The sequence below is a fragment of the Thunnus thynnus genome, chromosome 10 (assembly GCF_963924715.1).
Source record: "Thunnus thynnus chromosome 10, fThuThy2.1, whole genome shotgun sequence".
Lineage (NCBI taxonomy): Eukaryota > Metazoa > Chordata > Actinopteri > Scombriformes > Scombridae > Thunnus > Thunnus thynnus.
This window is the reverse complement of record NC_089526.1, coordinates 10,587,188-10,615,164: the sequence shown is the minus strand read 5'-3', so window position 1 is coordinate 10,615,164 and position 27,977 is coordinate 10,587,188. Positions and strand designations below refer to the sequence as shown.

Here is a 27,977-nt window from a genome sequence, read left to right as displayed (position 1 = left end):
TTACAATATCAAGAACAAAATTTAAATTTTCATTTATTTCACACAGTATAGCGTCACAATACATGAAACCAATCATCCATCACAGTTCTGATGTGCAAGTGTTTTATTTTCAGGTGACTGATTATGACCGGGTAGAGATCATTCCCCTGTGTCACAAAAGCAGGATTATCTAGAGAACATAATCGAGGAAAAAAGGAGTAGTCCGTCAAATCTGGAACGTTAACTGATGTAAAAAGAACTGCATTTTTACTAAGTGAAGTTATCCAAAAAAAAAAAAAAAAAAAAATGTTGGTAATCCTGCTTTGTGAGACAGGTTCCTGTTCTTTGGACGCAGCCAATCTGATTTCCCACATCTCACCCACTGATTTAACAAACAGAAAAATGCAGGCGTGAACATCTTACATGTCACTGTAATAGCGAAAGTAATGAAATTTGGTCTTTTTTTTTTTTTTTCTTTTTTTTTTTTTAATCCTTCTTGTTTAATTTTCTTGGTTAGTTTACTTTCACTTTCTCACCTTTGAATACAAAGAGCAGTGTTATGGTTGAGAATGATACAAGTTGACAACACACTGATGTATGCATGCTTGGAATGGGTACATGTTGTTGTTGTTGTTGTTGTTGTGGATCCTGCTGAACAGAGCCAAACTAAATACAAAACATAGGTTAATCGTTTTGAGCAGGACTGAAATTGTAGGTGGGAAAAAAAAACATGCAAGTTTCAAGCAGTTCATATCATCATCATCATCCTAAAATCTCTTAGAAAAACCAATCTGGAGTCTGGAACCCCTCCATCAGTCTCAACTAGACCTAATACATTTTTTTTTTCTTAAATGGCAACAAATAAAAGTTTTCATCATGATATATTCACAATTTTTACTGTTTTAACAGTTTTTCTGAATCCTTAAATCATTTTGGCAGTGCGTTTGCAAAGACCTTTTTTTCCAAATCTCTGGCCAAACTCATCTTACCACCTTATCAGAAAGTCAATCATCAGTTTGATTTTCAGTGGTGCACACACAGTTAAAGTTACTTTCACTGATTGAAAAGATTTTAATTTTGCTAAGCTTGTTGTTATCGAGAAGGACATATAATCTTTCTGTAAAGGTCCTTCACCAGCACAGCCCAATCTGGGATCTAATCAAAACCTTTCACTGACACACACACACACACACACACACACACACACACACACACACACACTATCTCATACATACATTCATAGATATCTACATACACACACACACACACACACACGACCAAATTAGATGGACAGCACAATCCCTTTTTAGTCTGCACACCTTGTTTTCCCTTCACAAGTGAAACCAAAAAGCAAGTTCTGGGCAGCATTCAGGTAGGGTGAGGTGAGTGGTAGTGAGAGAAAGCTTGCATTGTAGACAAGCTTTATCTACATAAGGCCATCTTTGAACATGTGTGGGTTAGGACCGGCAGTTCCAATCCACCATCTTTTTTTTTTTTCATCAGCACAGAAGTGGTCGGGGTGGGTTCATCACTAGACAGAATCCTGCAAACTGATATCACAGCTTGTCCGTAGCGAGAGGTTACAACAAATGTTTGTTTTTCCTTCTCTCACATTGTTCATGTAGAGGGACCAGCAGCTAATTATCACAGCCTTTGACCGCTACAGGAAATCCAAAGAAAAGGTCCTGAACACCTTTTCCTGTCCGGGAGCAGTTTTACTCTCGTGACGTCCTTCACCTGAAATTAATACTTGAATTTCCCTTCTATCTTAGCTTGAGAAGCCTGACCCCCTCTATGCTCCAGTGCTGCTCCCACGCTCTCTTGGCTCGAGCCGTCTCTCAGTGTTTTAGGTGCTGGGAGCAAAGGATTGTGATTGGTGCTCTTGGTGAGCCCCAGTTTAGTAGTCTCACCTCTATAGGCTCCCTGGCCCTTCTCTCCGTCTTTCCTTTCCTCGACCCTCTTTTTGTGTCTCTTTATTTTTGCATCAGTGTCTAGACAGTGTTGCGCGGCGTGCCATTGAGTGCAACGGCCTTGGTGCAGGGCGAACCCACCGCCTGGGAACCCACTGGACGCTGGGTGGAAACGCCCACCTCGAATACTTCATGGATGGCCTTCCGGAAACAGTGGAAGTTGTAGTCTATCAATCCTGAGGAGGCAACAAAGATACATGAGACACTGTGGGCCAACCCTCAGACTAAATTGAGACAACATGAGCCTGTTTTTCTAAGGCTGTATTTGTTTACATTTTGGAAAACTGGCACTATTAAAAGTATAGTTAATTAGCTATTATCAGTTCCTGTTTGCAATGTACCCATGGATGTACATACAACTATCACTGGTTTACTTTGATACTGAGGAAAAGTTCTGAGGTGTCTTTTCTACAGTTTAAGAATATGTGCATCATGTCTGCGTGTTCAGATTTGAGTTACAACTCAAAGAAAGAGTACAAATTTTGATTGCAGCTCCCTCCACACCCCTCCTTCAACTCCCAACTGCATGAAATGATTTGTTTTTCTAACATGCTAAAGTCTCACTTTGTACTTATATCTACATTAAGTCAGTCAAAAGTCTGGGACATGCTGGTGGCCTTGTATTTAAGATGAACACCATATAACTACAACGTCTCCGGTATGATTCCAGCCAGGGACCTTTGTTGCATGTCGTACCCTCTTTATCTGATATGCTGATCTATGTTCTGACTATTATACGACACATAATATTTGGTGAAAATTAAGCAGTGTCAATAAGATGTGACATCTTAGGATGTTAACTATCGTTTGCAATCCACCGCATGAACAAGAAAAGTAGTGATAGTAGAATCTCAAGAAATCGTATATTCATGTTCATGCACCAAACATCCTCAGATTATAGTCTGCGCTTTTCATAGTTTAAGATTCAGTTATGACTTCAAATCCAAATATATGATACCACAAAAAAAGGAATTTATAATATAAAATAATGTAATCCAATGCAAATATCCATCCACTATTTTTATAAGCTTATCATCTTGATTTGTTGCTGAAATTGTCAGAGAATAGTAACCAACAATATGGTTACTTTTGAATGTTCCAGCTTCTTGTTGTATTGTACTGTATCATAATAATAGAACACCTTACAGCATAATACACTGCAATCAAATAAACCCCACCAGAAAACAGCCCTAAAAAGTTACAACAAACTTGCACAAGTATTTCTTGGACACGGTCTCAAACAAAAACAGCATTTCATACTTTAAAATGTCGGCCGAAGGAAAAATATCCCTTGTGATGTCATAGGGGTCGTCCCCATTTGGGCTTAAAACTTAACAGTACGAACAGTGTTTGTGGAGCTTGACTCATTCTAGGGGGCCAAAAGCCTCTAATGCATCAATCTGTCTCTAGTAAGTCTCCCAACTTCATGAAAGGACAATACTACTCTGAAATGCAACACATTATATACAGATGTCCTTGATATTGGCTTCACCCGCTCTGTATACATGTAGATAACAAGTAGCTGCATCCCTAGAATGATGTGGAATAAAATATGACCCGAAGCCACAAAACAATGGCCAAATTAAGCCACCTGAGTTGCAGTGGGGGTCACAGATTTCTCCGACAGCTTACCTTTGCGCTCGAAGCTTTCTTCTCGTAAGATGCAGACAAGGGCCAGGAACTTGGTGACCTCTTTCAGGTACAGCACAGTGGTGTTGTTGAGCTTGATGATGGCCATGGACTCCTTGTCGTAAGCGCTGCCGCTGCCGTCTTCCCTCAGACTAATGTGACAAAACACACCACAACAATGTTGAGAAGAAAATGGGAAATAATTGCAGCTTTCCAATGAGGTCATTAATTAAGCAAATACATGCATAAATTAAGTTATGCTCGCGGAAAGAAAGCCTCCTCAGACAACACACGGGGTGAACTCCATGTCTTGAAGCATAAAGAAATTACAGACAATTCAAGGGAATCTGTTTTCTGTATTTAATATGCAAATTTATACAGAAAGTTAATTCAAAATCTACTCTATAGATATTTTCGGCTATGTTTTCAATTCACTTATAGAGTTTATGTTTATCTGAATGACAGGCGGAGCAGAAAGCACTCTTATAACCCGAGTTTGACTTCTCTGGTACATCACTAATGTACAAACAAACAAACACACTCACCCGTAGATGCAGGAGACGTCAATAACCACGTCGATCATATCACAGCACAGTTCGTAAGACTGCATGTCTACAGGAGAGCTGTCTGTGGCGATGTAGATCTTACTGACCACGTCGAACAGAAAAGCCTTCTCTATCCCTGAATTCTGTCGGTGGCAAAAAAACAGGCAAAAAGCAGAGGAAAGACAGAGTGAGAGGAGAAATGAAGGAGGGAGAGACCATGGAAACAAAGGGCATATTGAGGATTTATAACGTGGGAAAGATACAGGATAGTCTCTGATGGTGACCCAAGCAAAAAGCCAGTTTAAATACTGTTTGTGAAAGATTTGTTTGTGTAAGAAAATTGGCAACAACGTGGAATATTCAGCTTCACTTTCAATTACAGGATTTCACTTATTATTTTAAATGCAACTTTAATTATAATGACAGGATGTTTTACAACAGAAAGACAGAAATACTTGACCAAAATCAGACTTTGTCCTTGTCTAAAAACAGATATTGAGCGTCACCATAACCGGACCTGAAAGTCTCATGACAAAGAGTAAAATGAAATGCTCACATGAACCGTAACATCTACTGTATACTAAGTAGACTTCACACTAACTGGGAAAAATGAAACTGTTAACCAGATTTTGCTTAAACTATCTGAAATATAACCCGCCTGATTTTTGATGCCAATAGCAATATTTTTATTTAAGAGTTTTAAAAATCTGCTAATGATAAATCAGCCAATATTAATTTAATTTACACGACCTATAACAAATAAATGTGTTTCCTTAAATTTATTTTAACACTTGTGACCAAGAAATGTACTGGGCAGGACATTTTACCCATGAAATATAAACCATCACTACTCTCTGGTAGACAAGTTATAGAGTGTTTCAAACATATCTTTGGCATTTCTCTAAATGAATTTCTTGTCATTTATCGCCAGACAGACATATATAACCACACAGATATATCTGAAATGAAAATATTGTGCAATATATCTGTAGGACTCTAATCTGAACTATCCGGAAACAGTAAACTTTACCAACTAAGTAAGTAAAGATCATGTGAGGCAGGACTGCTTGTTATATTTCTAATATTTATGCCATGAGATAATTCTCTCCCAGTGATCTTTTAGTGGTTATCAACAGCAGTATAATTCAAAACGTATTACTGAGAATAAGTTAGAAATCCTCTGCATAGTCAAAAGATCAGCATTACAATCGAGGGACGGGGCACAGACATTGCCTGGCAAGACCGCAAGAGTACTGACGCAACTGCAGTGGCAGCAGGGCTGGCAGTGACTCACATCACACATAAATCACACACCGCAAATGACAAATAAGACAAAAAAAAAAAGGTTTTATTGACATAAAATGTTTAGTTCTGGGGCTGTTGTCTACTTACAGAAATGAAGATGTTTAGGAGGTTCTCCAGAGTGGGAAGCTGGGGGATGAGCTTCTGCACCACTTTGCTGAAGGCCTCAAAGATGGAGTGGTCGTAAATACTCGTCAAGTAAAAGCTGAATGAGATAAAGAAAAAGGAAGTGAATACGCAGTTCCTTGCGAAAAGAGCTTCTCACTTCCTCAAAAAGGCATATGAAAGCAGGTAAAAATACAGACAGTCACGAGATAATATGACACTTGATTGTAGACAAGAGATCCTAATTGAAGCGTTTAAAACTGAGAACACAGAAATGAAAACAATAGTTCGCAAAAAAACGGTCTTCATATGACTGCTGCAACGCTGGACGCACATGACTTATGGACTTTAGATACTGAGATATATAAATAAAAGGTCAAACCTTGAGGAAGTTTGCGGCTTGAGTCATTGTTGGCAATAACATTTAGCAGAAGCTCAACTTTGCAAAGTATTATAGTGAAGAAAGCACCAGAGAACCACAGGGCAGAGAAAAAAAACTCCCTCTCTGCTCCACTATATATCCAGCACCGCTCGGGCCATCTAACTGGAATAAACAACAAACTCACCCCACATAAAACACAGCGCTGCCTCTGCCAACAAAGCCCCAACATAAACAGTAAAGCTGCCGCAGAGCTGACCGGGCTCAGCCAGAATAGCTCGTTTAATGTGGGACATAACACATTTAGACTTTTAACAGTGTGTCAGGGCGAAGGCTGCGATTAAAAAGGTTGTTTTTATATTTGATTAATTTATCGGTTAATCATGCAGTCTATAAAATATCAGAAAAGAATTACAATCAAACTTCTCTAGAGCTCAAACTGTCTTCTTAATTCAACTGAAGACCAAATAGGCCAAAGGCATTTTATTTAAAGTATAAAATGAAAAAAAAGCAAACCGACTCTTACATTTAAGCAGTAAATAATTACCATTGCACCTTCTGTCTCTCACTGAAGTCCAGCTGGCTACTTTATTAGAGAAACATGCCTATCTGTCTGTATCAGTCCCGCCCCCACATGCTCTGTATGAATGTGTGTGTGTGTGTGTGTGTGTGTGTGTGTGCACCCAGCTGAGAGGTTGTGTCCCGCTGAGTAAAGAGCAAAGTGTTTGACAAATATTAGCAAAATAATTGATGACAAACAGACAGGGGTCATCCTCATTAGACGGGCTACTTCAGGAAACACCAGCGGCAGCAACCTGACGATCATGCGGTTAGTATTGAAAAGTCCGATCAAAGTGCTGCATTTTCCATATAAACCGCACAGACGTTTATGGGCTTAATGAATGAATGAATCATCTTGATGCCGCTTTTTACAGCAGAGCCATCTCTAAGATGCGTTGCAAATTTACACTAAAACAGGCGATATTGTCAAATTAACAGGCTGAAGTCATATGAGGAAGATGTAAACTATGCTGCAGCCTCACACTGTAATTTTACAGTTTAAAATGTCCTACAACGCCTTTGTATTTTTTCACCATTGTCCAATTATGCAAACTAATGTCAGCAGCCCCAAATCATGTTTTTAATTTCCAGAAGTTGAGTCATTATATGTCTCGTTTTGGCCCACCAAAAAAAGTTCAAAACCCAAACATAAATCAGTTGTGTGCAGGTATGGGACGATATGAACATTTCACAATGATCCTGGTCTTCATCAATAAAAAGAAACTACCTATCAACCTGATATCCAAACATTCAAATTCTAAGGCTTCAGCCATGTTGACGAATGACTGGAAAGATGCGGGCTCTCCCTTGTAGCACATGGCAATTCAAAATAAATCAGGAAATCAATAGAAATGTACGTTAGTCACTCATGTGAGGATATTCACACCTAGGTGAGGATATTCACAATTATCCCAATAATGGAATCATGAGTGTTTTTATCTCGATATATAAAGATAAAATCTTGTTCTCTCCCATCTCTAGAGTGTGACAAAGAAAAATCATTCAATTATCACATTTCAAGTTTGGCATTTTTGCTTAAAAAAGATTAACAATAAATCAATAAATGTGGAACTTTGCCTTCTTTCTACATCTTAAGTGTGTCAGGCTATTGGAATCATAAACCTCTCTGGTATTTGAAGCACAGGTCACGGTTTCTTCATTAGAACGCCAAAGAGGAATCTCACAGTAACGCAAAGAGAACGTAGACCATCGTACACCAACACCATCTTATCAACTGACAAGACATACACATAAAAGCCACAGACTTTTTTTTTTCTAAAGGACTAAGCAAGTAATCAGGTTCTGCTCTGAACTGTTGCACAAATCAAACACAAATAACACATTTCATTAACAGTATGTGTGTATGAGTTATGGGCTGAATTAAAGCAAGTCCCCTAAAAATAACTTGGCGTAACATCTTTTGATTGTCAACATGTCTCCCACGTCACTCTTGGTCCACACATGCTGCCGTTTGTGCCGCAATTATGACATTTAACTTTTATGCTGCTTGTGGAGGTTTCATTTAAAAAAAAAGTGCAACTGGGGAATTAAACTACAAGTCATATGCATCATATAATAATGCAACTAAAAAGTCTCTTTCTGATAAAAAAAAAAAAGAATTAATCCTCTTGTGAAGACAGCCTAACTTTCACTGTCGATTCAGTGGGAGGAGTGACAGGCTATGCCGGCATGTTAACGACTCCACGTTATTGAAGCACAAAGTTGGTGTAACCCTGAGAATTTCTATGAAAAACACAGAATGAACGTGCTTAACTTAGCAACTACACTTACTCATAACCATCTACTTCCTTGTATGTGTAACAACTTCTTTTTTTTTTTTTCTCCATCTGCACAAAGTCAGTGCTGGGAAGCCGATTCAATTAACTAGGTAGCCTCTTAAAAAAAAAAAAAACACAAAGTCATCTTTATGGGACCTTTATCATAAGATGAGCTGTGTTTATTATGAAAATTGGGAGGATAAAAAATTGTACAATAAACCACAAAGTTTTAACATGTAGATAAAAGAGGGTGCTGATTTACATGTGCTGCTCCTGTTGGATATGTGCTCATATCTGTCTGGTGTAGGAGTGTGAAGTTACAGACGGCACGGACGCTGCAGCTGCACTGGGGTTTGTGGGAGCCCCGGTCATTTGTAATCATTTGACGATGTGTCATGAGTAAATTGTGGGGTCAATGTTCCTCTGCCACTGTTTTGTTGACATGTTAAAGGAAATCAAACCACCTCTAAAAATAAATGTACCGTGCCACGTAAAGATGTTCGGGCCTGTTGTTCGCTGCATTGAGTCAGATAAACGCTGCTATACCTGAGGAAGTTACTCTGAGGTTCTGTAACATTCAACTCAAGTAGACGAGTGAGGTTAGTGTAGTAATCAGACTCTGAAAATGTGGAAGTGCATTTTTCAAGCAGATTTGAGGTTTCTGATTAGTTGCTATATTGAGTAGATCTGCTGTGCAAAAAAGCATCATCGCTGTGAGCGTATAAAACGTGTGCTGTGGTTTAAATTATAGCGCCTAAGTGCAGCTTTGTGTCTAATGGGATGTGCTGTTTTTGTTTTAAATGCTTGCCCTAAATTTATGCAAACATCCCAACAAAAGTCTGCGGATTTATTAAGTTGTTGATTCGATTTTGTGACAGCGAATGTTCATGTTGACAGTTTGAAAGTGTAGCTAAGCCCATCTATATCTCTTTGTTGCAGAGCTGCTGTGTGATTGTTTCAATAATTATTCTAAAATAAATAATGCAATGCAGATATGACATCCTGCGAAATATATATTCATTACACAGTATTTTGGTGTCTTTTCATAATGTGTTAGTCTCATGTTTATTATAAGCTTTTTATTTCTTACCATCCACTTGTTTGCCTTCATCTTACCCATGAATGTGGACATATTTTCCCCCCTATTTGTTTTAAAATGCTGTTTTTTTTATTTTTATACTCAGGAACTTTGTTGTTACTGGAGAAACAGCAAAGCCTGCTTGCATGACTTGCATGACATGTCATACCGATGAAGTGATAAGAAATGATAACGACACTAAGACTAAACATGCATAGATAACAGCTGTGAGTCAACTCAATTTGAAAACGTTGTGTCTGTGTGTATTTGTGTATGACACCATGAATTGAAATGACCAACATCCACAGTGAGTGTATTGTGTTCAGATGTTTAAAATGTCAGATGTGTGTGTGTGTCTGCGTGAGAATGTACCTGAGATGCAGCTTCTCTAAACTAGCGTCTGCCAGGTCGTCATTGGCTCTCTGGTGGATGTCTCTCTGGGTCTCGATCTTGTGATCATCTGAGAGGCCGTCCACTTTGTGGATAAACACCTCGAAGTTGATCTCTGGGTTGACCCGGTAGGCCCGTGACACAGTGAGGTGAAGCCTACCCAGCGCCTCCACATAATCATCCTGAAACAAAGAAGACAAAGTATTACACACATGTATAGTAGTGCTGGGCAGTATGACCAGTAATTTTTTTTTGCATGACTGGGCCTTTATATAGGTTTATAGTAGCTTATTCTACTATCAGGAGTACACAGGGTTTACATGAATCACTTCAAAAGATTGTTTCCAAGTCTGAATGAAAGTAAACACAGGAACTAGCGGCCTGTAGCAGCTAACTGCATAGAGATACATATCTGGGGCAGTTTGCCAGTTAACTGAACCACCCACATATTTATCCACGCACGCCAGTTTGTTTACATGTATGAGGCTGACTTTCAATGATGGATTGTCCCGTGGACTATTATGAGGACAATCATGAGTTATATCACTTTGCATGGCCAAGCGTATTTATTTGAGTTGGAGTACACAGAGAAGAGATAAAACAACTGAAAGAAGAAAAATGAAGAATGGAAGCAGAAAGGCAACAGGACTGTCAGGAAAGTCAACATATAGGAACATTACTTGAGAGAAACTGCTGCTGTTCCTGCAGTCACTACTCTCCTCTTCTGACGAGTGAAGAGGAAAACTTTTTCTGTAGTCGGACCTGTTGCTGTCAGACTCGGGAAATCGATAAGTGTCCACGCATGAGAGTAATCTCAGCTGTGTAACTACTACATATGGATTTACAGTGTTTATACTGTTGTCCTGGAGACTGTTTCACCTCCACAAAATCAACTGAAAGAAAAGAGAGAATGCAGCCGGATCAAACGCTCAGCTCCACGCGGTAAGAAAAATGCAATTTCAACACGTAACTGTGAGGAATTACAGTATGCAAGTCTCTATCATCCAGAGGTAATCCATGAAAATTGTTCAGTGTGGATCTTGTCATTTATCTTTGCAATTTGGAAACTTGCAGACATGAACCATTTTATTGCATCTACGAAGTTACTGCTTCTATGCAGTTAGCCATAATGCTGCTACAGGTGGCTAGTTCCTGTGTTTACTTTTGTTCAGACTCACAAATTTTTGAAGCGATTCATGTAAAAATCTTGTTTATTTCTACAGCAGTAGAAGGCTGACAGATGTTGCCCCGATAACTGTCATTATATGTGCGGCCTCGTTCGCCTGAATCTCAATCTGAATCTCAATAATGGAGCTACCTGGCTAGCTAGCGAGCTGTACCCAGCATTTTACCCCTGTAATTCTGTAAATGTACAATTATTAGTGTTACACATTGTTTATGTGTCATAAATTGTTGTGTGCCATTGTGTTTTGCACTGTTAAAGAGAGTTAGTTGTGGGTTATTAATTGTTGTGCTATAAAATTATAACCATTAGTAAGAAAGTTATGCAGTTAATAAAGTTCCCCTCTCAATAATACACAGCTTGCCCCGACCGCAGCGCTCTTCACAGCGATTATATATTTTGCTGCCTATTGAAGAGTTACAGAAATTGTTTCTGCTATGCATCGGTATGGCGGTAAATAAAAAAAAATCATATTGTATGGCCAATTAAAACCGGTATCCCAGATGAATCATTATACCGCCCAGCACTAATGTACGGTATGTACATATTTAAGAATGTAAATGATCAATCTGGGAATAAATGTATTACAAAAATTAAACCAATAAGTATAATTTAGCCCCTATTTAAATAACAAATATCTCCAATGACTGCATTCATGCACATAAGCACCTTTTAATTAATCATCTATATTTTTGCTATACTGTAACAAAACAAATTCATTGCCTCTTACAATAAAATCTCTCAAAATTGCATGTGACCATCTTCTGCCTGGATAAACCTTGAACAAACAACCATTATAAATATTTTAGCAAAGCCAAATCCAATAGCAATTAGAGTAACTATGCCACAGATAATTCACTCCAATAAAATGAAATCAAGACTATTAAAAGCGTTAGAGAGACAACACACTCTCTTGTGAGTTGAGCTCAAAAGGTGATTATTAGCTGTTGCTTTTAAGACAGACTGGGCTGAACGTTCTCGTTCATTTTAAACCAGGTATGAGGAAATGTGCTGCTGCTGCTGCTGCTGCTGCTGCATTGTCTTCCAAAAACAGCAAGACAAGAACAGGTCTCCTCAGATATCATTGTGTGACCAGCTGCTGGGACAAATTGAATTTGATGCACCTCCTCGAGTACAAATAAAGCCTGCAATCAGATCAGCTTTGGCTAACATCGTAGCTGAGATTACTTCTTGAAAGCATTTATGGTCATGTGAGTAGCACTGGCATAAAAGCTGTGGCATGTAATTGTCTCTTATGCTGACTGTTCATCACTCTGTGTAACAGGTTCCCTGTCTGGGGTTAATGCAAGGTTCAGCTTCTACTGAACCTCACCAGTAAAGTGTTTAATATATGCTGCGTCATCTTGGTGAGATGGTAGAGATAGTACATTGTCACATTTTGTATCTGTCACTGCCCTGAAGGCGTATTTGAAAGATGAAATTGTTTTTTCACAGCAGCTAGAAAAACACAGATCCACTTCCTTCCTGTTTATAACCATGTCAAATAAACCACGTCTGTTCTTCACCTGAGCATCGATGACAAATATCAAGGCCCCGGTTCCTCTGAAGATCATCTCGTAGTCAAAGGTGGGGTCAAAGAAGTCAACCTGGCCTGGGAAATCCCAGATCTGGAAGTTGACAAAAGAGCTGCTGGAGATGTCGTCCTTGTAGATCTTGTTGGTGCTCTCCAAGAACAAGGTCTCATTGGGAGACATTTTGTGGAAAACCACCTGAAATGAGAATCGTGTTCATCTTTAAGTAGAATAAATGAAGATGAATTGTCTTAGTGATTTAGAGAGTGAGACAGAAAATAAAGATGCAAGTGGAATATATACTGGATAGACAGAAGAATGAAATGAAGTGAGCCAAATTACATGTCATCAGTGGTGGAGCAGGTTATGAAAAAACAGCTGAGCTACTTTACAGACGTAAGGAAATTACAGCTGATGCTGTTTATGACATACCTATAACCATAATGTGGCTATGCCAGGCTTAAAAATAAACAAACTTATAAAATAAACAAACAAAGAGCAAAGATTCATACAACACTGCAGTATATATTAGTGGTGGGACAGATAATTGACATGAAAATACTGAGTACTATGATGTTAATGCACCGGCATTAAGTAGAGCAATTTAAATAAATGTAAGTTAATTTGCATAAATTGAAAAGACATAAGATGCTTCCCTTACTGGAGTCATTTTAACTCTACAAACTGGTCTGATATCTTGCCAGTTTGTGGCTGTTTGTGTTAAAATGGCTCAAACTTTACACACATTCTTTAATCTAATTTCTTTATGAAACTGTGTCAAACTAAGGACTTAATAATACAGCTAAGAATACATAAAGAATACACAGTAAGTGACTGCTCTTCGAAGAAGTTTTTCAACTTAGGGATGTTTTCTTCTTAAGTTACAAAGATACATGACGTAGGTTGTAATCAGTTAAATAATTAGTGAATCGACTGAAAAATAAAATCTGCAAGTATTTGATAATCGATTGATCGTTTCCCGAGTAAGAAATACCATATAATTCCATAGTTACAGCTTCTTGATTGTGAAGACCTGCTGCTTTCTTTTTCTTATATGATAATAAACTTAATATCTTTAGGTTTTGGATTGTTGATCAGACAACACACTCAGTCAAGAGTTAAAATAATCATTAGTTGCAGCTCTGATGTTCTATGTTGCAAAATTGCTTGTATCCAGATACCACTGTTTTTTTTTTTGACAAGGTTATCACAACAGTCATGTATTTTCAGTTATGCTGTGATTTCAGCATAGACATCATCCAGATGTCACATGCAGAGCAAAAGGGAAAAGGGCAAAATATTGCAGACTCACTAGTCTGATGTAATACACATCACTCTACATTCAGCATTTTTCAGTTGCCTGCTGTCAAACAACAGACAGAAAGACTGAAGCTATAAAGTCAAACATTGTTAAGAGCTGAACAGTGTTTGCATCTACTGAAACAGTCACAGGTAACATTTGAAACTAAGTTGCACTGGGTGAGTTCTTGCTCCAACACTGCCTTTTTTTAATCAGTGTGTGGGCCACTAAGGTCACAGGCCAATGAACCAGCAAAAAGCCAAATCACATGTTTTTCATACTGGAGGCTTACTAGGACTCGAGGGTGTGTGGATTATAGCAAACACAGTGCAATTATGCATGGGCACTTCAGTGCAGAAAAGTCCAATTCTTTTACTCTTCTCCAGGCGGTAGGCTATATGTAGGATAGGCTACTTGTGCGTCACGCTATATTTCGCCTGATTCTACTTCCCTTTTGAATTTTAACATAAATAATGAAATATCATAGAAAGCACAACTGCATCTCATCTATTATTCAACCACAGTGCCAGTCTAAAAGTGGCAGACTTCAAAATACATGACGGAGACAGCTAACTTTGCTGTAAGAGTTAGTTCACGCAAAACAAAAGGCTTTCAAGTCAAGCTTGGGTCGCCTGGGCAAAGTGGCAACAACCCCAAGGGGAGGCTCAGCAGCCACACAGTTCTCTGTACTTTGTTTAGTGTTGTCAGGTTAGGCTAACCCATTGTTGCTAACTTTGAAGCTAACCCCCTTCACTTTTCCAGCAGTTGGGGAGACAACAGATGAGACTTTTCTTGGTCTTGAGAAGCTGTAGCATTTATTAACTGAGACACTATAACTTATACTGTACATTTACTGCCAGACTGACAACTTACTGCTAACTTTTCCTCTGTTCTGCCGCTCGCATTCGCTACGCATTGCCCTATTCAAGGTTCATTTATTATCATTTTACAGCACAAGATTGTATAACAAAATGTAGTTTGTAGTCCCTAAATGCTACTCACAAAAACAGAAATTGTATGAATGGATTAATAAATAAACTAATAAATTCACAGAGCTACGCTACCAATAGTTTCCCAGGCAACCAAACAGAGGTTGACTCACAGCGCTGCACAGAGACGCCCCCAAATGCTATTGATTTCCGAATGAATGATATTTGGCATTATTTTTGTCATTTAAAAAAAAAAGGTTTTTTTGGCCTGGCGGGGGTTCTCGTTGGCCTGGTGGCCCACCAGGCCAGTACAATTACAGGGGAAACACTGGAATTGGCAACTATTTTGATAATCAATTAACCGTTTTGAGTCATTTTTTAAAGAGGAAAATTTCCAAATCCTCTGATTCCAGCTTCTCAAATGTGAATATTTCTGGTTTCTTTAGTCTGCTATGATAGTAAACTGAATATCTTTTGGTTGTGGACTGTTGGACGGGACTAAACATGACATTTGTGGATGTCATCTTGGGCTTTGGGATTTTCTGACATTTTATAGACCAAACAACATTAATTAAGAATTGACAGATTAATCAATACTGAAAATGACTGTTAGCAGCAGCCCTATAAAGTATTATTCCATCATGGGAGTGTTGGTAGTGTTTTATACTAATGGTGGGTCACCTCACCTAGAGACCACTTCTAATAATGTCATAAAAATCAATACAGTTTAATGAAACAAAACATGAGGTAAAGCTTCATGTTTTGAAAAAGCAGATGTGTCATTTCCCACAGCGCTGCAAATATTTAATGAGCGAAGGTATTTTTTAGGACATCAAATTGTGAGTTAATCGACCATGAGAAGGGATGCGTCAGAATCTGCTTGGCTAAACAAAATCCTTGGGGAAACCATGGGAGTACTGGTTGTTCTGGACTTAAAGGACGGGTTCACAATTTTCCTGTCTATCTTAAAACAACAGCAAGGTGCCCAAATGATCATTGAAACAGGTTTTTCCTGCCATAATCAATCCTACTACTCATACTGACAATTAGAAGATCCCTTCATAATGCACTTACAATGTAAGTGATGGGGGCCAAAATCCACAAGCCTCCTTCTGTGCAAAAATGTATTTAAAGGTTTATATGAAGCTAAACTCCAAATGAGTCAAATCAAGTAGATATCTTTCAATGTTAGAGTCTATTTAGTGCCAAAGTCCCTCTTTTTGTTACTAAACTTCCACCGCAGCTCGACAGGGACACACTGTCCGAGGAAACAGAGAGAGGGAGTTTTATGCTAAAAAGATTGTAAATGTGGTAGATATCTTCTTGATATGACTAACTCTGACTGCTGAAGCCTCATATATGCTTCAGATCAACTTTGACATGCATTTTTGCACAAAACGACTGTGTGGACACATTGTGGATTGTGGATTGTGCCCCCCCCCCATCACTTAATCTCTTTCAGTGTTCATATAACAGAGTACATACACTGTGCTGTGAGTGAGGGGTCAGTAGGGGCCCACTAACAAATCCGGCCATGGTTCAAGTACACAGAGGGAAAGAGGATGTTGACCATACAGCAGGTGCTGCACTGATTTAAAACAAAAGTGTTATGACTTGCAGAATGAAAGGTGTGGTCGGTTTGCTGTCATGTGAGAGCTCCACATCAGACCTGCCCTATGCTTCACAGCTGGGTGGGACGGACTAAGATATATTTGGCATGTTGAACAAGTTGTTAACCATACAGTCACATGCTGTATGTCCACATATCAGTGAGAGATGCACCGAGCGTCTCTATCCAACTGGTTAATAATTCACTTGCTACAGCTACACTAACATTAGCTGACAATGGGAGCTAACTTAGCTGTGAGAGAGCTAGCTATGGCAGTTCTCCTGTAGCTGGACATGTTATATGCTGGTTGTCAGCTATCATCACTTGCTACATGCTAAAGTACCTCGTTAGCTATTTTGGCTAATGTCCCGTTTACTTGCGTGAAGCAGAGGAAGGCGCCGCTCGCCTCGAAATGGCTTTAACGTCTCTCCGTACCTTTTGTATCGATGATTTGCCACTTCTTCTCAAACCCATGAGCAGGATTCTCGGTTTGCTGTCAGACGGCGCCGGGCTGTCCTCGATGTCGGCCTCCTCTTCACCATAACCGAAATCTTTGGGGAACGAGTCCGCAACCCCGTAGCTGTCAGCCAGCTGTTCCACCTCGTACTGAATCGACATTTTGACCCAACGACGGTCGCTTACCCCTATATCCCCCCCTTTACTTGTCGGTCACCCACACACCCGTGTTTGTATCGGACGCTCGGTATATGCACCACAAACTACCGTCACACAATGAAAATAGTTTGTCAATAAAGCCCAGGCTACTTCGAAACACCGAGCGTGATCCCACACATTTCCTTAGGATTTCCTCTCCCTTGCAAAAAAAGAAAAAACTCGTCATCGATCCCGTCCCTCGACTCTCTGTGATTGGCTGACTGGATTCTAACATGAAATATGATTGGTCAAGCGGCCTGTCGCTCTACCGAGGCTTGTCGCTGTCACCTGACTAGTACTCAGACTTGTTTTGTGACCTATTGCCTGAATAAGAAGCAAATACACGCTCTCGTCTCAGCTGATTAAAAAACGCTGTTTGACATTGTAGCAATGAATTATTATTTATTCATTTTATTTGCACTAAAAAAGTGAATACTGGATGAAGGGAGTTGAAAGCAAACCAAATAGAAAGTAGGCAGTTACGGTGATATCACATAATACCAGCAGATGGCAGCAAACTCCACTACAGTAGCGGTGAGACTTTCAAAGTCTGTTGAAAATTGTCAGAGTTAATAACTGTTGTCACTGGGTCGGACCAGCAATGAGCTCAATGGTTAAATTAAAACCATAAACAATAAAAGAGGGTGAAAGACAACATCACATAGAAGTAAGCTTATAAGAGAGAGTGTCTGTGTATATTGTATACTGTGTCTGCAGAATAATAAGGTCAAATTATGTTTAAAAATGAAATATAATAGCAGGTTTTCATTCCAGCAAAAGGAGATGGCAGGTAATTAAAAACAAAAAGACACACTTGAGTTAAAGGCATACTATACAGGATCTGTCGGTTGCTTTTTTGTAAACACATCATTCAAAGTTGGCCCACCCTCCCTGAGCAGTGGTGGTCAAACGAGCTAGAGAGTGGAAAAGCAGATAAATACAACGTTATTTTCTGATTGTTAAACCATAAATAAACGCGCTCACACCTTCACACAGCCCTGCGGGAAGGTGCAGCATTGCCAGATTTGGTGTGAATGCAGAGCTTCATCCTGTCTGCTGTGGCGTCTCTGTTTTGTGTTTGAGTGGCCCAGCCCCACCGTCAGTCAGACAGAAACAGATCTGTTCTATTTATTACATCCATGACACAGACAGAGAGCAGAGGAGACAGACAGACAGTGATGTAACCTGGTCGTTACCCTACAAGTCCTGACCTCACACCCTGCACACTGTTATTATCAGGGGGATACACACCCACTGCCCAAAGGTTGACACCCAGAAACATCCCGAACACAGCAAAATTATAAGAAAATAAAAAATACAGACAGAGGGCGGGTGATAAATACGCCACCACACACTTCTAGTGCATCATAAGTGATGATTGAGAGGGATTATTTTTGTATGAGTCTATACATTGTTTTTGTTTTTGTTTGATTGTTTTGTTTTTTAGGAAAATCCTGCATAATATACCTTTAAAGCTTTAGAAAATTGAGGTCATATATCAGATACCCTCCTCCCTGTCCAGAGGATTACGAGCCATCAACCAACAGGATCTAAAGTATTAAAATTAATTTTAAAAAAAATTAAAAATTGAGTCAGAAAAATACTGGAGGTCTATGAAATATCCACAAAGTGTTTTTAATAATATAATGCAAACTTCTTCCAGGTTGCTAAGAGACCTTAATTTTTTTTTTTTTTTTTAAACATTGGCTAGTTGAACTGACTCTGAACTTTAAGAGCATCGACCTCTGCTGCTATTTTAAGGCTTTTATACTTTTGTGTACTCGTGTGTGGTTATATAATCCATTTACTCTATGTTTCTGGAACAAAAAAAATTACTAAGTATATTTTAGTAATCTTATATTTTTAGTATCCTCGTTAAGTTTCTTTAAATCGTCTATTTTGCAAGTGCACTGTTTTTTGTCTGGGAGAAAAGGAATTTCTTTTCAATGTATGTGTACAAGATCAAACAGCTAATGAATCTTTTCTCTCTCTCTCTCTCTCTCTCTGTTTAATTTTTGTAGTTCCCCTGGTTGATAAAAGTTTTCATTTTTACGAGGAACACCTGAAGGCAACATCGAGCCCAGAGCAGTTGCTTGAAGGAAGATCGTGATAAACGAAACTGAACGTCTCCGGTCGGCAGTTTACCTGCTTTCTGAACTTGTGTGCTGCGGTGTTTTGCGGGACATAGAAAACATTGTCGCTTTAAGAAGAAAGTCAACTTTACAGCCTGCAGTATTATGGCGCATTATAGAGTAAGTTTACTGGCTGTCGCTTTTTCTTACACTATCATTTCTTGAAAAACTAACCAATGTTTCTTGACTAGCTCGTAACTGAAAGATAGCTAAGCTAACGTTAGCAAGCTGGAAGGTTCTCCATCAGCGGACCAGTTGTTCACCTGTGAGAGCGCATGTTTGTGTGTGTGTTTTTTTAAATAATGTTTGTAGCTTTTGAATGTTTGTGGCTAAACCTCAGTTCGGTATCCATTCAATAATGTCAACAAATCAACTAAAGAGAGAAAATACTTCAAGGAGAAAGACTAGTTGAACTGGTTGGTTTGACACGTTTTTTTCTGGTTAATTTGTCCAACTACTGAGCAGCGCACAGCCGCCTCGCTGAACTTTTCTGTGGGAACAATCCGGCTGATCAGAGCTAAAAACCAACCAGCACCATATTTCTTTTTTTTGACTGTGACCTTTTCTGTCGCAGGATAGGTGTTTTGACCATTTTGTGGCTTGTAACAGGAGCTCTTGGCTATTAAATGACGATTGAAAAAATTAAGTGTCAAATGATGGGACCACAGTTTTTCAAGTCTTTCTTGAAACAAGAGTCAGGTGCCCGTATGAACAATGAAAGAGGTTTTCCTCGCTGTAATCATTCCTCCTGTTCATACTGGCTATTAAAAGATCCCTTTCATAATGTGCTTTCAATGCAAGTGATGGGGGGCCAAAATGCATCTAAAAGTTTATCTGAAGCTTATATGAGGCGTCAGTAGTCTGAGTTAGTCACATCAGGTGGATATCTGCCACATTCACAGTCTTATTAGCATCAAATTCCCTCTTTGTGTTTCCTCAGACAGTTTCCATGTTGAGCTGTGGTGGAAGAACAGTAACAAAAAGAGGGACTTTGGCACTAAAAAGATTAACGTTGAAAGATATCTACTTGATTTGACTCATTTGAACGACTAAAACTTCAGATAAACTTTTAAATACATTTTTGCACAGAAGGAGGCTTGTGGATCTTGGTCCCCATCACATACAGTGTAAGTGCATCATGAAGGGATCTTCTGATGGTCACTATGAATCAGAGGAATAATTATGGCAAGAAAAACCTGTTTCAATGTTCATTTGGGCGCCTGCCTGTTGTTTTAAGACAGACTTGGAAAATTATGAATCTATCCTTTAAGCACATTTTAACCGTGTTGTGTGTTCTCTCAGTTTCTAGATAGAAGTCTGGCTTTTAACCACTAACATCTTGCAATGAATTGATATTGAATGAATTCTTTTTTATCCCCCCCAGCAGGCTTCAGACCCCAAAAGGGAACAGTTTCGGAGATACTTGGAGAAAGCTGGTGTTGTTGACAGCCTTACCAGTGGTATGACACCTTTTTTGTTTGTTTGTTTGTTCGTTCTAGAGGTCATTTCTCAAGGTGCTCGGACCCTTTTCACAAACTTCACTTTGCAATGGAAAGCAAAGAGCCAATGAGTTGGTCGAAACACGAATCAGGACAAAACTTCTGACACCACCAATGAATAGAAAAATATTGAATTACTGTTGTTTATAAGACAACACTAACTTACCATCTAATCGGACACTTTTGACTCAAATTACCTTTTAATTCTTCGCGTTTAAGGCTAGGCATCATTTCTAAATTTTCAAAACTGGTGCCGGTACGATGCTAGAGTTTCACTGACTTACTGACACCAAAACAGTACTATGTTTGATGCATCACATTAGGGCTGTCACTTTTTCAAAAAGTCAAGCCTGAATGAAGTCAAACTAACAAGTAATTTGTTCACATTAATTCGAACACAAGCCATATACTGTAATGTGTCAGAGAGAGAGAGAGTCTTACCGTTCAGTGTAGTCTTTATGTTTTCCCGTGTGGTGTTAAACAACTGCACTATGTGTCTTGAGATCGCACTGCGTCAGACAAGGTTGCAGAGTTGATGTCGCTCCGCTGCCTCACTTGTGTCTCAAGCTCACTGGTAAGGCCTCAGATTTGTTGTTGATGTAGAGTAAGACATCTATGCTGGAGCCCCTGAAATACTTCCACACACTGCCTCTCAGATGCTTTGGTGTCATGATTATCTGATCAGCACAGCTTTGCTCGCTGCTCCTTCTTCTTTTCCTGTTCTGTGGCAACCAGCGTTAAGGTGTATTACCGCCACAAGGACTTTGCTTGCTACTGTCCGTCCCCAATTTTTATATGTTAGCTTAGTTTACTGATAGGTCAAAGAGCACGCAAGAGGTCAAGCTGATAATCCTGTCTGTTAATTCTAAGAAAGCTCTCTGCTTGATCACAAGGCATTTGAAACTTCTTCAAACGGTCTGTCACACTGATAGACTGTAAACCCAAATTTTGTTGTTTAATAAAACAAGCCAAACTTCTCAAATTCATCAGTTTAATGTTGTATTAACACACAACAGCAGTACTGCACTTTGTATAAATAAAATACAGTCTAAATAAGCAACATTATCATTTCACTCAGGGGATATTTAACTAGTAAATACGTAAACAAGACTAAGACTAAGAATCTGACCAAGCTTTCGATGGCAACATTTGATACTGTTTTTGATCATCTGTGCTAGAGACTCGTTTTTGTTGTTCCCCAATATTATTAAAGTTAGATACTCCGGCCTAATCAGTGCTTGACTCAATTCTTGTACAATTTTATTAACTTGTTTCTCTTGATTTCAGTGTTAGTAGCTCTGTATGAACAACAAGAAAAACCCAACAATGCTCTGGAGTATCCTTCCATTCACAAAAATCTGTTCTTGGCACTCAAACCACTGTGTGTTTGCAAAAATAGTCTCTTTGTTGGTAGTGAGTTCAGCCTATGATTCAGGCTCATACTCATACACCCAAACAACAATAATAATAAAGAGAAATGTCCAGAAATCAGTTTTGCTTGCTGTAGATTCTTTGACCGACTCCTACCCAGATTTGTGAAGCAGCACCTTGGTGCGGCCGGCCAGGCTTCAGCAGACACGGAGGCTCTACAGCAGGAGGTGATGGACCTGAGACAGAGGTGTTCACGTCTGGCAGAGGAAAACAAAGACCTCAAAACAAGGGTAAACCTTATGCTTTTTCTAACAATAAGAATTGTTTCTCAATGATAAAAATATTGGGTAATTTCATACAACATACTGTTAAAAGCGCCTAATGTATATGCCTGTTGTCCTCCATCTCTGTAGCTCCAGCAGTATGAACCTTTGTCAGAAGACGGAGCCACGGCGGACTAGACCCCTGCAGAGCTTTTGCATGATTAATATAGTTTTTGTTTATATTACTGTAACTTTAAATTTCAAGACCAGACGACACTGTTAAGTGAAGTATTTTTATGCAGCTGTTTTTGTAAATCTTATTTCTATGTTTCTTAGGATTTAAATTATTCTGTACATGTATGTAAATACATTTTTTTTTCTTGTTTGTTCAGTCTTTAGTAAATCTTTACAGTAGAAAGTGCCTTTCTTTATGATTGGACAAGTCAGTTCTTAAGACATGGGACTTTTTTTGAGGGCTTTATGTAAGAAAATAACCAATATGTGTTTTTCTGGCATTGTTATAAGCACAAACACACTGTTCAGATCCAAACGACAGTGTGTGACAAAGACAGAGGTCTGGTGCAAGTAAACCATTGTAAAGAGCTCGGAAATGTAAGTCACTGGTAAAATAAAGCACAGTCTTCTAATCAAGTAAATGTTTCATCACTCATTTTTGCACAACATTTTTGTGTATTACTAAGGCCAGTTGTTACTGCATTCACAGATACATCTGGTCAATATTACAGAACACAACTCTGTAATCAACACTTTGTTAGCTGCTTATTGATATGCTCAGGAAACTATCAGTGTTTTATACCCAGGACTTCATGGTAATGCTGCGACAGAAAAGATTTTTGTTATTTATGGATTAAAATACAGCTAATGTTTACATTTTGTTATATCTGTACAGGTTAACTGGCTATTTCTTCTCAAACTGAGAATCGACTAAATCCTTCCAGCTAATGCCCTGAAACATTATGGAACTAAAGTGAAACTGTGCTGACAAAATTATCCAGATGAAATTCTGCCTGTTGAGTATTAATTTGTGTAACAATGCTATGTGCTACAAATCCAAAAAGTACCCTGGCACTTTCACAGATAACCTAAATATTGGTGACAGAACTCCTTTTAAAGGGCAATTTTATGTAAAGTGCATTGAACTGCATCTCATGTATGAAAGGTGCCATACAGTGAAAGTTTTTTTTTATTATTATTTATTCAGAAAACTGAATAGTATAGAGCAAAGGTTTAGGTGTATATGTTGGGATGCACTGCCCAGAATTAGCTGACATTTACCTTTTATAATAAAAAATTAAAAGAAAAACAGCCGTAACAATTCCAGCGTTAGACCTTTCAAGGTGTATTGTAACGCAATTACTGTACACACTTTCACGCTAATTTGGTAGCAATACATGAAGTAGGTCACAATAGAAAACAAAAGGTTTATTCCAAAACAGCTGGAAAAACATAAAATATACAGTACAATACATCTGTTGTTCTGCATTAATAATATTTCACTAGAATCAGTTAAAAGTTGTATCACTAACTGCAATAAGTGTTTGTAGTTCAGGAGAAAATACAGACCAAGAACAGATTTGTAGTTTTTGTAACTAAATCCACATATGAGCTTGAGTGTAGACATGACAGTTGGTTCATGGGTTGCGAACATGGATTAAGATTGAACAGTTTGTGTTTAAAAGTTTAGATTTGCAGGTCAGGTGCTCGTCTGCTGCTTTAGATTTGCAGGTCAGGTGCTCGTTTGCTGCTCGAGTTACTTGCCACTGATGTTTTGCATGTAGAGGAAGGTGGTCTCGGATTGTGCCCGGATCCTGAGCTGGAGTCATCCAGCGACTCTGGAGTGGAGGGTCGGCTTTGATGCTTGGCCGAGGGCGGTCCACTACTAGCTTTCGCACCCCCATATGAATCCGTGTCAGAGCTTTTACCTTCTGGCACTGTGGAGCATTTCATAGAGCCGTGAGCCCTCCACGGTCTTCTTGCTGCACTTATTGGCAGCGTAGGGAAGGAGGAAGCAGTAGTTGCCCTCTGTGGGCATTTTGGAGAGTCTGGGCTCCCTCTTTCGCTGCCCTCCTTACTGTGTGGGGGAAGATGCAAAAACTCCTCAGCCTCCTGCTTTGCATTAATTACGGAGTCAGAGCATGGAGAGCATGGAGAGCACGGCTCGTTGGTAGTCGAGGTGCAGTTATACCCAGGGGGACTTTGAGTGGAACATTTAGAATCATCCAAATCCTGCTGATTGGCTAGCTCGCCCTGAACAGGTAGAAAAGTTGAAGGTTTGATAAGGTTTGGGTACATTGTGCCCTGCACCCTCTCCAGGTTGTATTCACTGGGTGCAGAGGCAATCGTTGCCTTTCGAGTTACACTAGTGCATATTTGCACTACAGACTCTTTTTTACATTTGTTGGCATAGTAATCATCAAGGTCATCTCTGTCATCTCTCAAGTGAGGGTAGAAGTCCAAGATGCCTTTCTTAATCTTCTTGTAACCCAGATGCATGATCTCCAAGATGTTTAGGAAGAGAGAAATTGCAGAAATGCATTGCATGAACACCATAAAGACACTTTTCTCAGTTGGTCTGGAAACAAAGCAGTCTACCGCATTGGGACAAGGATCCCGCTCACATTTGAACAGCGGGTAGAGGTGAAAGCCATAAAGGACGTACTGGCCTGTCATGAAGGCCACTTCAACAATAGAGCGAGTGACAACGTGAGCCACATAGGTGCGGAGCAGAGAACCTCTGAGAGGAGCTTTGTTAAGCTTCCCTTGATCAACCTGTTTCATCTCCCGCTCAATTCTCTTCCTGGCTTCTGCCAACTCCACATCTACCAACTCCAACTCCCTCCGCAGCAGCGCCTTCTTCTTCTGCCGTTCCTTCTCCAACGCCCGGAGCCTGTAGAGAGCGTGGCCCATGTAAACCAGCGAGGGAGAGGACACAAAAATAACCTGCAGCACCCAGTAGCGGATGAGGGAGATTGGGAAAGCCAGGTCGTAGCACACATTTCTGCATCCAGGCTGCTCAGTGTTGCATATAAAGTCAGCCTGCTCGTCGTTCCACACATCCTCAGCTGCCACCCCGAGGACCAGCATACGGAAGATGAACAGGATGGTGAGCCAGATCTTGCCTACCATAGTGGAGTGGATATGCACCTCCTCCAAAATCCCCCCAAGGAAGTTCCAGTCACCCATCTTCACTCTGCCATTATGACTGGGAGGAAGGCATTGACAAAGAGAGATTGAATAATTAGGGAAGAAAGTCTGCTGAGACGGTTTAAAAGTGGTCAACACATATGGTTCTTGTTTGGTGAAGTAAACTGGATTTTAAATAGACAAAAAAAGCACATTGAGAATATGAGCAGCTTTTCAGATTTAGTTAGCACAAAAAAGCAAAATTTTAAGTAAACCACGAGAAAGTTAAGTAAAAAAGATTTTTAATAACAATGAAAATATTAAATAGTTACAGTACCTCTCAGCTGGAAAAAAAGAAACATTAAATAGGAAACTGTAGTAGCAGTGAAGTAATAATGTAATAAGTCACATATTTGCAAAAAGATAAAGTAAAAGTACACAAAGAAGACTTGTACATCCAGAGATATGTTCCCTTGGCTGTTCAGCTATCCGGTTTTGTCTTAATGAAACCATTCCTTTCAGCAGTGTCATTATATAAAGCATGGCAGAGTTCTGTACAGTTGTTCTTTCCATTTACCTTGCAGCATGGACAGACTGCCGGTGGTGACTTAAATCTCCTCGGGTCATGCAGCCCTGACGCGGTCACCCAAAAGTTGTAAAAATCGTTAACACCGTCCACATGAGTCCCTGCACATCACCTAAACTTCAGTGACCCGCCTCTGCTTTGTTGTTGCCAGAAACAAAGTGGGAACAACTGAGCTGTTTAGGGAAGAGTGCCAGCACTACTCTGACCAGAGAAAGTCAATACCGACAGCTTCACAGATGCATTTAGATCATGGCCCCACAGTGATGGGGTTGTAACCGGCTGTACACCAATATTGACCTCAATCTTTTAAGGTCAGAACTCTTTTTTTAAATGTATTTGTCTTGATATTACTTCACCTTTCCACACAGCAATGTTGTATAGATTCAATTTGATTGAATCAACAGAACTTACACTGAATATATTTGTGTTGGTTCATTTGGGTGTGTGCATTAGGTCTGTGTGTAAACAACTACTTGCTCCATGTTGTACCAATGAAGAGACGGAAATACACAGTTTCAATCCCCCCATCATCAATACCAGTCAGTTATCCACAGAGGCATTGTTCGATCAATAGTTTTCTACTATAGTAAAGTAATCAATGAGTCATCATGTCCAATTTCATACCCTGCTGCTCCTCTCTGGATCTAATTAAGTTCTCGTGAACTTGACACATTATTTTAGCACATTTACAAGAAATCTATCTTAATGGATTAGTACTGCTGCCAACATCTGTTGGCCAATTTCACAGTTGTGGAAATTCCTCTGTGTGATGAATATGGTTGTTATCTTGGGTCAGTCATTATATTATAGCTTCACACCAACGGTATGAAGTGTTTATTATACTATACTATATAGTTCTTTAAATATGCAGTGCATGACAATCTACCTACAAAGCTGAGAATATCATCAACAGGAAAAAGCAAATCAGAACCAGCCTAATGGTTGACATTCAATTCCGCTCAAGATTTTTCCACCCATCTGATAATATGAGGCTATCTGATATATATGAGGCTAAAGTGAACTTTTCCCCTTTGCCCTAAAATCTTTCTGCCAGGACGCTGCCCTGATGAGCAGGATTGATTTAAGCCAGTCTGGTACAAACACATTAGGGGTACAGAGGGTCACACTGAGGTAACAATATTGGGAAAATCCCAGTGCTGTTTCCTTTTTCTCCCTTCCAATCACAAAAATCAATTTTTGCTTGTGCTTCAGTCCCTATATTTTTATTTAGTGGCATCAGGATGTCCTCTGCTCTGCTGTCTATTAGCACAATTCTTTGTGCTAATAGACTAAGATCCTCATTAACTCGTTAATATGAAGCTACACATTCTTCTATAAGAAAATAACATGCAAAAACACAACAACAACGAGCGCTTATCAGCAAATATTTAATTTAAAAAACATAAAGTGAAATCTTGCAGACCCTTGCAGGTTTTCAGCCGTCTCGTCTAATGACATCAAATGTGTTTACTGCAGAACTACATAAGGCAACGTATAATTTCCCGCTAACAAGTTTAGGTTAACAAGTTTATAGTAATTGAATATTGATGCACTAAGTTATATTGATAGTGCTAAATCTGGAAACTATGGAACTTTCCACATACAGGAAGCTGTCATTGGGGCACAAATACATGTAATAGAGTCCCTGCAGCATCAAACAGCAGGCTGGTACTGTAAAAACACTATGTTGTCTGCTAACCTTTAGACATACTGACAATGAATTAGCCCACTGTAAGAAAATTAAATTTTTAATGTTAATTCTGTATTTATTCATCAGACAACATCAATACTGTCCTGTTTCTGCAGATGTTCAACTTTAGTTTGACAAAACGTAAATTAAAAAACATCAAATTTCATTGAAAATACCAAAACAATGAGCTGCGGAAATGCAAAACCAAGTGTAGGAGGTCTCTGTTCTCTGTTTCCCTGTTATCTTATAAATTAAGTATGTTTCCTAAAATAAGATCTCTTCCTAAATCACAGTCTGTGCTTTCTCACACCAAATGTAAAACAGTTATGTGAGAGTTTTTATGTATAGACTTCTGGGGACAAAAATGTA

General features: G+C 39.2%; 3 protein-coding genes across 4 annotated transcripts; 1 reads left to right on the top strand and 2 right to left on the bottom strand.

Moving 5' to 3' along the window:
- Positions 1-16: 16 nt before the first annotated feature.
- rragca (Ras-related GTP binding Ca) lies at positions 17-17,097 on the bottom strand. The gene is made up of 7 exons (XM_067600898.1): positions 16,705-17,097; positions 12,426-12,629; positions 9,699-9,898; positions 5,516-5,630; positions 4,124-4,266; positions 3,582-3,730; positions 17-2,125 (listed from the first exon to the last, which is right to left on the bottom strand). Exons 1-7 carry the CDS (start codon positions 16,885-16,887, stop codon positions 1,971-1,973), a joined length of 1,149 nt encoding a protein of 382 aa, XP_067456999.1. The 5' UTR covers positions 16,888-17,097; the 3' UTR covers positions 17-1,970.
- A 1,896-nt stretch (positions 17,098-18,993) lies between these two features.
- LOC137191083 (c-Myc-binding protein-like) lies at positions 18,994-22,844 on the top strand. 2 transcript variants are annotated; one of them, XM_067600903.1, is made up of 5 exons: positions 18,994-19,175; positions 20,443-20,515; positions 21,842-21,890; positions 22,086-22,215; positions 22,339-22,844. In XM_067600903.1, exons 1-5 carry the CDS (start codon positions 19,161-19,163, stop codon positions 22,384-22,386), a joined length of 315 nt encoding a protein of 104 aa, XP_067457004.1. In that variant the 5' UTR covers positions 18,994-19,160; the 3' UTR covers positions 22,387-22,844. The 2 variants fall into 2 exon arrangements, with proteins under 2 accessions (XP_067457004.1, XP_067457002.1); XM_067600901.1 differs by having other exon boundaries at positions 18,998-19,175; positions 20,440-20,515.
- Positions 22,845-23,616: 772 nt separating this feature from the next.
- On the bottom strand, positions 23,617-26,672 carry gja9a (gap junction protein alpha 9a). Its single transcript, XM_067600897.1, has 2 exons — positions 25,670-26,672; positions 23,617-25,411 (listed from the first exon to the last, which is right to left on the bottom strand). The coding sequence occupies exon 2, from the start codon at positions 25,390-25,392 to the stop codon at positions 23,923-23,925; it is 1,470 nt and encodes a 489-aa protein (XP_067456998.1). The 5' UTR covers positions 25,393-25,411; positions 25,670-26,672; the 3' UTR covers positions 23,617-23,922.
- Between the last annotated feature and the right edge of the window lie 1,305 nt (positions 26,673-27,977).